Source organism: Gorilla gorilla, chromosome X, assembly GCF_029281585.2.
Source record: "Gorilla gorilla gorilla isolate KB3781 chromosome X, NHGRI_mGorGor1-v2.1_pri, whole genome shotgun sequence".
NCBI lineage: Eukaryota > Metazoa > Chordata > Mammalia > Primates > Hominidae > Gorilla > Gorilla gorilla.
In genome coordinates, this window is record NC_073247.2 from 147,783,643 (window position 1) to 147,797,680 (window position 14,038).

General features: G+C 42.1%; 1 protein-coding gene across 1 annotated transcript; it reads left to right on the top strand.

Annotated features, from left to right (window-relative positions):
- Nucleotides 1-586: 586 nt before the first annotated feature.
- LOC115932114 (glyceraldehyde-3-phosphate dehydrogenase-like) lies at nt 587-1,390 on the top strand. Its single transcript, XM_055375824.1, has 2 exons — nt 587-1,125; nt 1,246-1,390. Exons 1-2 carry the CDS (start codon nt 587-589, stop codon nt 1,388-1,390), a joined length of 684 nt encoding a protein of 227 aa, XP_055231799.1.
- Nucleotides 1,391-14,038: the final 12,648 nt, after the last annotated feature.

Below are 14,038 nucleotides of genomic sequence, written 5' to 3' on the forward strand. Positions count from 1 at the left end.
AGAGCTGCGTGCCTGGCAACCAAACTAGTTCCCCAGATATTCCTTCTCCAACTCTCCTCAAAGACTGTTACATCTATTCCTCTCTCTTCAAAGTGCCAACACTCCCTCTCCCATCCTCACTCTCAGCAGATGATCTCATTTCCTATTTTATTGAGAGAATAGAAGCAATCGGAAGATTAAACAGACTTCTCAAAGCTCCTACAACCAAATATGTTACAATGGAAGAGGTGTCTCCCATCTAGGGGCAACTCTTCCACTTGTCTACTAGATTCCCACCCCTCTCACCTACTCAAGAATATGGCTATAACATTTCTCCTGTCTTCTAAATCATTAATTTTTCCTGCTCTACCAGATCATTTTCATCAGTGAACAAATGTATCTCTTGACCCACTTCCCTCTCTAACAACTGCCCCATTTTTTCTCTTTCCTTTTACACTAAAGCTTTGAAAGTGTTGTTTCCAAAGTCTCTCCCCTACTCATATTCTTCCTCTCTCCTCTCTCCCTCCTTCCCCCCACCGATTCATGTTTTTCTATTCCTCTTGGACACTAGAACTGATCCACTGCATCTTCTTGTGCAGTGCTGTCCATGTCCCTGAGACACCATGGTGAAAATGAAGGCCAGAGTAAACGAGTTGGCTGTATTGGGTTCCTGGTCACCAGGACTGCTTTTAACTCTGGCAAAGTGTATATTGTCACCACCAATGACCCCATCATTGACCTCAACTACATGGTCTACATGTTCCCTTCTCATTCCACCTATGGCAAGTTCCATGGCACCATCAAGGCTGAGAATGGGAAGTTTGTTATCAACGGAAATCCCATTGCCATCTCCCAGGAGCGAGATCCTACCAAAATCAAATGGGGTGATTCCGGCATTGATTATGTTGTGGAGTCCACTGGTGTCTTCACTGCCATGGGGAAGGCTAGGACTCATTTTCAGGGGGTGGGGGGAGCCAAAAGGGTCATCATCTCTGCCCCCTCTGCTGATGGCCCCAAGTTTGTGATGGACATAAACCATGAGAAGTACCCAAACAGCCTCAAGATCGTCAGCAATGCCTCTTGCACCACAAGATGCTTAGCCCCCCGGCCAAGATCATCACCTGACCTGCCTTCTGGAAAGACCTGGCAAATATGATGACATCAAGAAAGTGGTGAGGCAGGCATCTTCACCTGCCTTCAGGAGGGCCCCCTCAAGGGCATCCTGGGCTACAATGAGCACCAGGTTGTATCTTTTGACTTTAACAGCAACACTCAATATTCCATTTTCGATGCTGGGGTTGGCGTCACCTTGAACGACCACTTTGTCGAGCTAATTTCCTGCTATGACAATGAATTTGGCTGCAGCAACAGGGTGGTGGACCTCATGGTCCACACAGCCTTCAAGGAGTAAGACCCCCCAGACTGCCAGCCCCAGCAAGAGCACGAGAGGAAGAGAGAGACTGGACTCTCAGCTGTTGGGGAGTCTCTGCCCCACTCAGTCCCCCACCTCACTGAGATTCTCCCCTCCTTAACACATTTTCATGCCAGGCCCCCTGAAGAATGGGAGGGGCCTAGAGATCCTCACCTTGTCATGTACCATCAATAAAGTCTCCTGTACTCAGCACCCCCCAAAAATCTGATCTCAAGAATTCTTAAGAAATGTAACTCCATGAGATTTACAAGACTTCCTAAGTTCTACAATGAGAATTCCAGTTGTACCAGCAAAAATGTCTGGAACCATAGGTACAGAAAAGTATAAGGCCATACATTAAGATTTTTCTATTGCATTTTAAAATGTATAGTTGTTGGGGTTTTGGGAAAAATTATAAAAATAGAGAAAACTACAGAAAGTAACATCATACTTATGTTCCCATTATCCAGGACTAATGACTGTGAATATTCTGGCATATTAGCCTCATGTATTTAAAATTTTTATTGTGGAGAATTTCAAACACATATAAAAGTGGAGAAGAGAGTAGAAGGAATAGTATGATCAATCTCCAGGTACCCATCAGTCAACTTCAAAAATGATCCTGCCATGGTGAACATTTTTTCATCTGTTCCCTTACCCATTTCCCTCACAAATTGTTTTGAAGGAAGCCCCATATATTGTATAATCTTAACTACAATATAATCAGTATACATCTGTAAAATGTATCTTTGATATCCTCTTCACATTTATAATAGCCTCATGATGTCACAATTTTTTTAAGTTTGTTTAAATTTGGTTCCAAATAAGGTCCACACATTGCAATTACTTGATATGTGTCTCTTAATCTATAAGTTCTCCTGACATCTCTCTCTCTCTCTTATTTATTTATTTTTTTTTTTTTTTTGAGACGGAGTCTCACTCTGTCCCCCAGGCTGGAGTGCAGTGGCACGATCTCGGCTCACTGCAACCTCTGCCTCCTGGGTTCAAGCGATTCTCCTGTCTCAGCATCCAGAGTAGCTAGGATTACAGGTACCCACCACCATGCGCAGCTAATTCTTGTATTTTTAGTAGAGACGGGGTTTCACTATGTTGGTCAGGCTGGTCTCGAACTCCTGACCTTAGGTGATCCACCCACCTTGGCCTCCCAAAGTGTTGGGATTACAGGCATGAGCCACCGCGCCTGGTCTCTTTTTTTCCCTTAAAATGTATTTGTTGGAAAAACTGGCTGTTTATCCTATAGAATGTTCCACAGTCTGGAGTTTACTACTGCATCCCTGTGGTGTCATTTAACATGCTCTTCCATCGTTTGAATTTCCTGTACATTGCTGGTTGGATCTAGAAGCTTAATCAGATTTGGGTTTATTTTTTTGGCATGATCACTTCATTGGTGGTGGTGTGTCCTTCCATTAGGAGGTACAGAGTTGTCATAATGTCTCTGTGTGATGTTAGCAGCTGTTGGTGCTCCACTGGGGGTTGCAAAGTGGTGATATTAGAATTCTGTCATCCCATCTTCATTTATTAGCTGGAATACTTCTATAAAAAGAAATGTCCCCTCACCTACTGTATGTTTCTATAGAAAGGCAGGAAAGATGCTTGATTTCTTCCCTTTACTTAGCAGTTTTTAAAAATAATGAGCTGGGGCTGGGCACAGTGGCTCATGCCTGTAATCCCAGCACTTTGGGAGGCTGAGGCAGGGAGATCTCTTGAGGTTAGGAGTTTGAGACAAACCTGGCCAACATGGTGAAACCCCATCTCTACTAAAAATACAAAAATTAGCTGGGCATGGTGGTACACACCTGTAGTCCCAGCTACTTGGGAGACTGAGGCAGGAGGTTCGCTTGAGCCCGAGAGGGGGAGGTTGCAGTGAGCCGAGATTGCACCATTGCACTGCAGCCAAGGTGACAGAGTGAGACGCTGTCTCGGTAATAACAACAATAATAATAATAATAAGTTTGTTCCTTAGCAACCTCCAATAGTGAGATTTTTTTCCCATCTCACTACGGCAGGCTTTCACCCTTCACCATTCCACCTAAACAGCTCTTGTCAAGGTCATCAATGATCCTCATGATGTTCAATCCAGTGATATAGCCTTCCATCCTCAACATAGGTGAAGTGTCAACAGCATTTGACACATTCTTTTTGCAACATTTGTTTTTTCACTTTCTTTCTAGGATAATCTACTATTGGTTTTCTTCCCATCTCCTTCTCTATCTCCTTTGTTGATTTCTCCTCTTCTGCCTGAGTTATTTTTTCTAACTGAGATATAATTCACATACCATAAAATGTAACCTTTCATAGTGTACAATTAAGTGTTTTTTGTGTGCTCACAGAGTTGTGCAATCATTACCACTAATTCTAAAACGTTGTCATCACCCCAAAAAGTAACCCTTTATGCATTAGCAATCACTCTCCATCCCTACAGCTGTGCCTCTGACAATTATGAATCTACTTTGCATCTGTATGCATTTGCCTATTCTTCTCCTTCACTTAACATTGGAGTGCTCCAGAGCTCAATCCCTTTTCCTTTTTATCTATCCTTAGTCCTTGGTGATCTCATTCAGCTCTATGGATTTACATACAATCCACACAGTGATAACACCAGCATGACCTCTCCCCTTAAACTCTAGATTTGGATACCCACCTGCCTATTTAATCTGTCCCCATGGATATCTAATAGACATCCCAAACTTAACATGTTTCAAAACTAGCTGCTGATCTCCTAGAACCTGCTCCACCTGTGTAGCCTTTATCACAGATTTTGACAATCTTATCCCTCCAGTTGCTCAGGCACCAAAACCTTAGAATCATCTTGGACTCCGTCCTCTCTCATTCACACCCCACGTCTACTAAATCGGGAAAGCCTGTTGGCTCTAACTTCAAAATACAGTCAGAATCTGACTATGTCTTACAACCTCCGCTGCTATTACTCTTTTTTTTTCTTTTTTTTCTTTTTTTTTTTTGAGACGGCGTCTCGCTCTGTCGCCCAGGCTGGAGTGCAGTGGCGCGATCTCGGCTCACTGCAAGCTCTACCTCTCGGGTTCACGCCATTCTCCTGCCTCAGCCTCCCAAGTAGCTGGGACTACAGGCGCCCGCCACTATACCCGGCTAATTTTTTTGTATTTTTAGTAGAGACAGGGCTCCACTGCTATTACTTTTATCCAAACCACCATCACTTCTCATCTAGTTATTTCAGTGATCTCCCTGCTACCACCCTTGTCCCTTCTACAGTTTATTTTCAACACAGCAAAGGGTGATTCTTTAAATATATGAGTTAGGTGATGATGATCATGTTATAATAATACCTTTTCCACCTGCTACATGCCACGCCCTACAAGGCCTTACATGATCTGGCCCTGCTACTCTCCCTGTCATTCATTCATTCATTCATTCATACCACTCTACACTGGCCTCCCTGCTGCTCTGAACCACCTCGCCAGCATGCTTCTATTTCAGGGCCCTTGAGTTGCTATTGTCTCTGCCTGAAACACACTTCCCTCAGGTATCATCATGGCTCCTGGTTCACTTATTCATTTCTTTCAGGTCTTAGCTCCCTTGTCACCATCTTAGGTGACCATCCTATCCAAAACTGCCACCCACCCCTAATCCCAGCATTCCCTATTCTCCTGCCCTGCTACATTATTCTCCATAACAATTATTATCTTCTGACAAACTATGCATTTGACATTTTTGTTTATTGTTTGTTTCCCCTCCATATATTTTTTTAAAAATTTTTATTTTAAAAGAATTATGCAAAAATAGAGATGGGGGTCTCGCTAGGTTGCCTAGGCTGGTCTTGAGCTCCTGGGCTCAACTGATCCTCCCACCTCAGCCTCCCAAAGTGCCGAGCCAACTCCGCAGTAGATTTAAGGTCTCCTGTGAAAAGATTTTGGTGACTTTATTCTCTGCTATATTCCCAGCACCTAGAACAGTGTTTCACAAAAAGGTGCCCAATAAATATTAGTTAAATGACTGAATAATAACACCAGTAACCAATTAACAGACACAAACTGTGTAGTTAGACAACTCACATTCATGATATCACTTCGTTTTCATAACAACCCCAGGAAGGTGGATTATTGTCCGTATTTTACAGATGAGGAAACTGAAGAGTTGAGTGAATGTCTTAGATACACACCTCTGGTAAGTGCCAAAATGCCAAATCCAGCTTCAACAGGGTCACAGTACAGCTGTTCTTGCCCCCCTCAAAGTGCCTTGCCCCAAAAGATGATTATTCTTTTTTTGAGACGGAGTTTTGCTCTTGTCGCCCAGGCTAGAGTGCTGTGGCGCGATCTTGCCTCACTGCAACCTTCGCCTCCCCAGTTCAAGAGATTCCCCTGCCTCAGCCCCCTGAGTAGCTGGGATAATAGGCATGCTCCACCATGCCTAGTATTTTTTTTTTTTTTTGGTATTTTTAGTAGAGATGGGGTTTCACTATGTTGGCCAGGCTGGTCTCAAACTCCTGACTTCAGGTGATCCGCCTGCCTTGGCCTCCCAAAGTGCTGGGATTACAGGTGTGAGCCACTGCACCTGGCCAAAAGATGATTATTCTATGGGTATTCCAGACTCTTAATGCAAACACGTACATGGACCCAAATAATGAGATTTCCATTTTAGGAGTTATCCAAAGGCAGGCAAGGCTTTGTAGGTTTATTTTGCTTTAGTGGCTGTGCGTCTTTGGAGGTACAGCCACAAAGGACGAACTTGGTCCTGTTCAGACTTCAGAGATAACAGAACTGACATATGCATCAGTGGGAAAGAACAATGTGACAGGAGTAGGAGATTAATTTTTTTTCTGGAGTGAAAATTGTGTACAGCAGAGGCAATTTATCGTGTCGTATCATCACTGAAATTATCTCCCTGCTGTCTGCCAGCCCAGCTTTGCTTCAGTGGTTTCCTTAGTGTTATTTAAGCAAATGAATTATGTTTGCTTCTAGCTTTACTTGTTTACATATTTTGTGCACTGCTTTGGTAAGAGAATGCATTTTAATAACTTTTATGTATCTAATAGTCATAGATATTTGTAACAATATTTTTGCAGTCATATAATAAAAACAAACATTGCATTCTTGACAGGGTCAGATTGACCATCATTTGCTAGCATAATCCTTTATCTTTGATGTCAACAGCACTAAATTAGATACAGTTTAAGCAAAAACACTTGAGCATAAAGACTTGGTAGGTTTTTCACACAGCTGGACTTCAGTTTTGGAAGGTCAAGGAGAGTATAGTTGAAGAGGATGTTTTTAAAGGGGTCATAATAAGGCCTGTTTTAATGCTGCTTGAAGGACGTAAGATTTTGAAATGGGAGGCCCCATAAATGGACTGGAGAATCTACACAACATTTGGAACTGGTCTCTTTCCTCCGAAAATATAACCTTGGAAGTTGGTATTAGCTCAATTTTACGGAGGCATCTTTGGGAAATTGCAATAACCTTGCCCCTTGCCTTCTATTTCTCATCCATTTCTAGTTAAAAAATGTTTACAGGCAGCCCCACTGACCACTTTTAAGAGACTGTAAAGAAAAAGTAATGAGCGATGATTGAACATAGGTATTAGCATGTTTCTTTTCTCAATATCTTTGAAATTCCAGCTATCTTGTGCAGGAGCCCAGGCATTAGGATCTTTTTATTTTATCTTATTATTTTTGGAGAGTGGGGGTATACAGAGTCTCACTCCTTCTCTCAGGCTGGAGTGCAGTGGTGCGATCTCGGCTCACTGCAGCCTCCACCTCTGGGGTTCAAGTGATTCTCCTGCCTCAGCCTCCCGAGTAGCTGGGATTACAGGTGCCTGCCGCCACGCGGGCTAACTTTTCTATTTTTAGTAGAGACGGGGTTTCATCATGCTGGCCTGGCTGGTCTCGAACTCCTGACCTCAAGTTATTCACCCACCTTGGCCTCCCAAACTGCTGGGATTACAGGTGTGAGTCATTGCACCTGGCCTATTTATTCATTATTATTTTTCAGACAAGGTCTGGTTCTATCACCCAGGGTCGAGTGCAGTGACGTGATCTCAGCTCACTACCACCTCTGCCTCCCAGGCTCAAGCAGTCTTCCCACTTCAGCTTCCTGATTAGCTGGGACTACAGGCATGTGCCACCACACCCAGCTAATTTTCGTATTTTTGTTTTTATTTATTTATTTATTTATTTATTTATTTATTTATTTATTTATTTTTTTGAGACGGGGTCTCCCTCTGTTGACTTGGCTGGAGTGCAGTGGTATAATCTCGGCTCACTGCAATGTCTGCCTTCTGGGTTCAAGTGATCCTTCTGCCTCAGCCTCCCAAGTAGCTGGGATCACAGGCATGAGCCACCGTGCCTGGCCAAATTTTTGTATTTTTGTGTAGAGATGGGGTTTCACCATGTTGCCCAGACTGGTTTCAAACTCGTGAGTTCAAGCAATCCACCTGCCTCGGCCTCCCAAAGTGCTGGTATTATAGGCATGAACCACTGTGCCCAGCCTTATTTTATTTTTTAAAACTTATTTTAGCAACAGGGTCTTACTCTGTTGCCCAGGCTGGAGTGTAGTGGTGTGATCATGGCTCACTGCAGCTTCAATCTCCTGCGCTCTAGTGATCTTGCCTCAGTCTCCTAAGTAGCTGAGATTGCAAGGAGTTTTCTTCTTATTACAGAATTCAAGTTGGCATCACCATCACATCTACCTGTAGGCTGAGCTCTGCCCTCCAGAGTGAACAGATATGCCCTCTTCCATATGTTAGCCCTTCCAATATTCAAAATTTAAAAAACCTCCCATGTTCCTTCCTACACTTTCATCTCAAGATCCCCTGTATATAGCAAGGTAAACTTTCTCATTACCATCTTAATTTTTGGCCTATATATCCTCTTAAGTTTGTCAGAAACTTTTGGGTAGCGTTTCATCTGGTCTCTAAACCTAAGTCCAGTTATAAAGAAAATAACTGGCCAGGCGCAGTGGCTCACATCTGTAACCCCAGCATTTTGGAAGGCTGAGGCTGCCAGATCACTTGAGGTCGGGAGTTCAAAACCAGCATGGCTGACATGATAAAACTCCGTCTTTACTAAAAATACAACCATGCCTGTAGTCTCAGCTACTCGGGAGGCTGAGGCAGGAGAATCACTTGAACCTGGGAGGCAGAGGCTGCAGTGAGCCAAGATCACGCCATTGCACTCCAGCCTGGGTGATGGAGTGAGACCCTATCTCAAAATAAATAAATCAAATATCATTATATTAAATGTACAACTGTACTGTAAAATAAAATTCAAATGAGGCAACATGACTTCCGAGGGCTGTTCACTGCCAGAAAATAAACATTTTGTTTTACAGTTAATTTCTTCATTTATACACTGAAATACCTCACGCTTTTCAAAGGAAATATATGCAAAAAAACGTGGGGCAGAATTGAATAAATTGAACCTCAACACTCGATTGTTTCAGGATATGAAATCTCAAAAATCTTTCTGTAGTGGCTGGTGATTGGCGCTTGTGAGAGTTTAGTGTCCTAAAACAAGCTCTCGGACAGATTATCAATGTGTGCGTTTTTACACTGAAAATACCACAAAAGGGCTGGGCAAGGTGGCTCACGCCTGAAATTCCAGCACTTTGGGAGGCCGAGGTGGGTGGATCACTTGAGGCCAGGAGTTTGAGACCAGCCCGGCCAACATGGTGAAACCCCGTCTCTACAAAAAATACAAAAATTAGCTGGCTGTGGTGGCGGGCACCTGTAGTCCCAGCTACTTGAGAGGCTGAGGCACGAGAATCGCTTGAGCCTGGGAGGCAGAGGCTGCAGTGAGCTGAGATCACGCCACTGCACTCCAGCCTGGGCAATGGAGCGAGACTCTGTCACAAAATAATAACAATAATAATTAAATAAAGGAGAATAACTCATTGGACTTTTGCTCAACATTAAAATTGTTATATTCATTAGAAAGATAGTCAGAAGGCTTTACTTTATTTTCCTAGTTAAGAATTCTTTCAACAACACCATTCTGTCCTACATGAAATAATTAGGGTTCAAAGAGATTTGAAAATGTTGGGCTGGAACCAACAAGATGAAATATAAGAGATTTCGTGTCTGCTAAAGCAGCTTAAATTACATGAACTTTTAAAATTGCCATGTCACATGGCTGACTCACACAAAACTTGTGGTCATCTAAAGCCCCTATGTCTTTCTCTGTGGTGCCAAACAGGTCTTTCTCATGTTCCACTTTAAAAGTATTAGACATTATAGATTATCTTATTGGTTTCAACTTATTTTTCTTGCATGTCTGGATTTTAAAAAAAATTATTAAAGTATAACTTACATAAAGTGCATAGATTTTAAGCGTAACACAGCTTAACACACACACACACACATATTTTTTATAAAACCGTCACTCAGATCAAGAAACAGAACATTACCAGCATCCAAAATGCTCCCTTGTGCCCCCTTCCAAGATTGGTTTTGCCTGTTTTTGAGCTTTGTATAAATGGAATCATACAGGACATACTTGTTTGTGAATGGCTTTTTTGTTGCTTGTCTTTATGTCTGTGAGATTCATCCATACTGTTGCGGATAGCAATAGTTTGCTCTTTTTCATTGCTAAGTAGTAATTCATTGAATGAATCTATTTTTTAACTTTTTTAAATATTTTGAGACATAGTCTCACTATGTCACCCAGGCTGAAATGCAGTGGCACAATCTTGGCTCGCTGCAGCCTTCACCTCCGGGGCTCAGGCAATCCTCCCACCTCAGCTTCCCGAGTAACTGGGACCACAGGTAGGTACCAGCAAACCTGATTAATTTATTTATTTTTATTTTTTGCACAGACAGGGTCTCACTATGTTGCCCAGGCTGGTCTTAACCTCCTGGGCTCAAGCCATCTTCCCGCCTTGGCCTCCCAAAGTGCTAGCATTACAGGCGTGAGCAACTGCACCTAGCCAAATGAATCTAATAAAATTTGTTTATCCATTCTCCTTGATGGAAATTGTGGATGCTTCCAACTGCCGGCTAATATAAACAATGCTATAATGAACATGCTTGTACACATCTTTTGGCAATACATGGATTTATATTAGGTATAAACCTGAAATGACACTTGCTGGATCATAGAGTATATGTATGTTTAGCTTTAGTATATATTGTCAAACATTTTAAAAAGTGATTGTGGGCCAGACGCAGTGGCTCACACCTATAATCCCAGCACTCTGGGGGGCTAAAGAGGGCGAATCACTTGAGCTCAGGACTTCGGGAGCAGACTGGGCAACAAAGTGAGACCCCCATCTGTACAAAAAATACAAAAATTAGCCAGGCGTGATGGCACGTGCCTGTAGTCCCAAATACTTGGGAGGCTGAGGTGGGAGGATGGCTCAAAGCCTGAGAGGCAGAGGTTGCAGTGAACCATGATCACACCACTGCACTCCAGCCTGGGTGACAGAGGTAGGCATTGTCTCAAAAAAAAAAAGAAAAGTGATTGTGGCAATTCACACTCTGTGATGTTGTTTTATATGTCCTTGGTTAGGCTATAGTCTTCAGTTATTCAATCAAACATCAATCTAGGTGTTGCTGTGAAAGTACTTTCTAGATATGATGGAAGTCCACAATCAGTTGACTTTAAGCATGGGAGATTATCCTAGATAATCTTGGTGGGCTTGATTCCGTCAGGTGGAAAGCCTTAAAAGAGCAGAACTAAGGCTTCTCAGAAGAAGAAATTTTGCCTATGGATAGCAGATTCAGCTTATGCCTGAGAGTTCCAAACTGCCCTTTTTGTCAGCCTTCCCTATAGATTTCAGTCTTGTCTAGCCAGATTCCACAATTGCATAAGCCAATTTCTTGCAATAAGTCTCAGAATATATCTCCTATTGGTTCTTTTTCCCTGGTTGAATCCTGACTGATACAAATTTTGGCATCAGAAATAGGGTGCTGCTGCAACAAATACCTAAGTATGTGGAAGTGGCTTTGGAATTGGGTAATGGGTAGAGGCTAGAAGAATTTTGAAGAGCCTGATAGAAAAATCCTACATTGCCTTGGATAGACTGTCGATACAAATATAGATGTTCAAGATTCTGTCAGGAAGGGCTCAAAAGAAAGTCAGGAGCATGGTAGAAAAACCTGTATCTTCTTAGAGAATACATATGTCATTACAAAGAAAATATTGACAGGACACCATACCTTCCCCATTTTTCTTTTCTTTTCTTTTTTTCTTTTTTTCTTTTTCTTTTTTTTTTTTTTTGAGACAGGGTCTCACTCTGTCACCCAGGCTGGAGTGCAGTGGCACAATCTCAGCTCACTGCAACCTCTGCCCCCTGGGTTCAAATGATTCTCGTGACTCAGCCTCCCGAGTAGCTGAGACTACAGGCGTGTGCCACCATGCCTGGCTAATTTTTGGATTTTTAGTAGAGACGATGTTTTAACATGTTGTCCAGGTTGGTCTCAAACTCCTGACCTCAGGTAATTCACCCGCCTCCGCCTCCCAAAGTGCTGGAATTACAGGCGTGAGCCGCCGCACCCGGCTCCATTTTTCAAATATAGATAAATCAAAATTTACTTTTAAAAAATGTTCAAGGGATCCACAGGTAAGCAGGAAAAGAGAAACAGAGGAATGAGAGACAGAGGGAACAAGGAGAAAATAAATAATAAAATGCCAAATAAAGTATAACAGATCAATAGTTATATTAATGTAAGTGATCTAAATATGCCTATTCTGTTTCTCTGACAAACCCTGGTAATACACTTCCCATCATGTTAGCAAGCTTATATTAGCCAGATACCAAAACAGACAGATAGTACACACACACACACACACACACCACTACACATCTATATTGTTCCTGATAGACACAAAAACCCTTCACAAAATATTAGCAAATAAAATTCAACGATGTACAAAAATAATTATATACCATGAGCAAGTGAAATTTAATCCCATTTTGCAAGGCTGGTTCAACATTTGAAAATCAACCAATGTAAATTCACCATATCAACAGGCTAAAGAAAAATCACATGATCATAATGATTATGTCAATTGATACTGTAAATATATTTGACAAAATTTAACACCCATTTATGGTTTAAAACCTTTCAGAAAAATGGGAATAGAAAGAAAATTCCTCAACTTGATAGCAAGCATGTATTAAGTTGGTACAAAAGTAATCGCTTTTTTACCATTAAAAGTAATGGCAAAAACTGGCCAGGCACAGTGGCTCATGCCTGTAATCCCAGCACTTTGGGAGGCCGAGGCGGGCAGATCACTTGAGGTCAGGAATTTGAGACCAGCCTGGCCAACATAGTGAGACCCCTTCTCTACTAAAAATACAAAAATTAGCCATGTGTGGTAGTGCACGCCTGTAATCCCAGCTACTCAGGAGGGTGAAGCAGGAGAATCGCTTGAACCCGGGAGGCGGCGGAGGTTGCAGTGAGCAGAGATCACATCACTGCACTTCCCACTCTCAAAAATCAAACAATAAATAAAATAAAATACAAAATAAAAATTAATCACATTTCTATATGTCAGCAATGCACATGTAGAAAACAAAATTTCAAACCACAATACCATTTAAAATTGCTCCAGAAAATAAAATCCTTACGTATAAATCTAACGAAACATGTATAAGATATGTGTGCAGAAGATTTCAAAATTCTGATGAAAAAAAATCAAAGATGGCCGGGCATGGTGGCTCACCCCTGTAATCCCAGCACTTTGGGAGGCCAAGGTGGGCAGATCACCTGAGATCAGGAGTTTGAGACCAGCCTGACCAACATGGTGAAACCCCATCTCTACCAAAAATACAAAACCAGCTGGGCGTGGTGGCACATGCCTGTAATCCCAGCTACTTAGGAGGCTGAGGCAGAAGAATCGCTTGAACCCAGGAGGTGGAGGTTGCAGTGAGCCGAGATCATGCCATTGCACTCCAGCCTGGGCAACAAGAGCAAAACTCCATCTCAAAACAACAACAACAACAACAAACCAAGAAAGAAAAAAATCAAAGATGACTTAAAAGACTGGGGAGACACAAGAGTCTTGGATAGGAAGACTCAGCATAGTAAAGATGTCGATTATCCCCCAAATGATCTACAGATTTAACATAATTCCTATCAACATCCCGATAAGGTTTTTGTGGATATAGACAGATGTATTCTAAAATTGAAATGGAAGGGCAAGAAACTTGAATAGCTTAAAACAATTTTGAAGAAGAAGAATAAGGTGGGAGGAATCATTCTACCCAATATTAAGGCTTCCCTGATAGCTGTGGTAATCAATACAGTGTGGTGTTGGTAAAAAGATACATAGACTGGTGTTTAGCTGGACTAGGGCAGGTATTATCTAAGAGTTTCTGTTCCATTAGGGCCATCCTTTTCCTAGTCCCTTGGGAAGGGAGAGCAGGCTTTTCTTAGAGCTTTTTTTGGTCTGTGCCTGTTGGTGGTTCCAACTTTCAGGCTTCTCTGGCACCCTATTTGGAAAATATAAGAGGCCAAAGGGAAACCCAGAAAACATAGCACCATGTTATTCCTGAAGACCCAAGTTCCCTGGCTAAGTTAACCTTCTTCTTTCCACCTGTCTTAGTTTGTTCAAGCTGTTAGAACAAAACACCATAGACAGAGTGTCTTATAAACAATAGAAATTTATTTTTCCCAGTTCTGGAGGCTAGGAAGTCCAAGATCTAGGTGCCAGAA

Excerpts from the sequence above, each read along its gene's own strand:
- LOC115932114 (XM_055375824.1), top strand. The coding sequence starts at position 587 with ATGTCCCTGAGACACCATGGTGAAAATGAAGGCCAGAGTAAACGAGTT. Across the intron at positions 1,126-1,245 it reads CTGCCTTCTGGAAAGACCTG|CAACACTCAATATTCCATTT; the intron begins GCAAATATGATG and ends TGACTTTAACAG.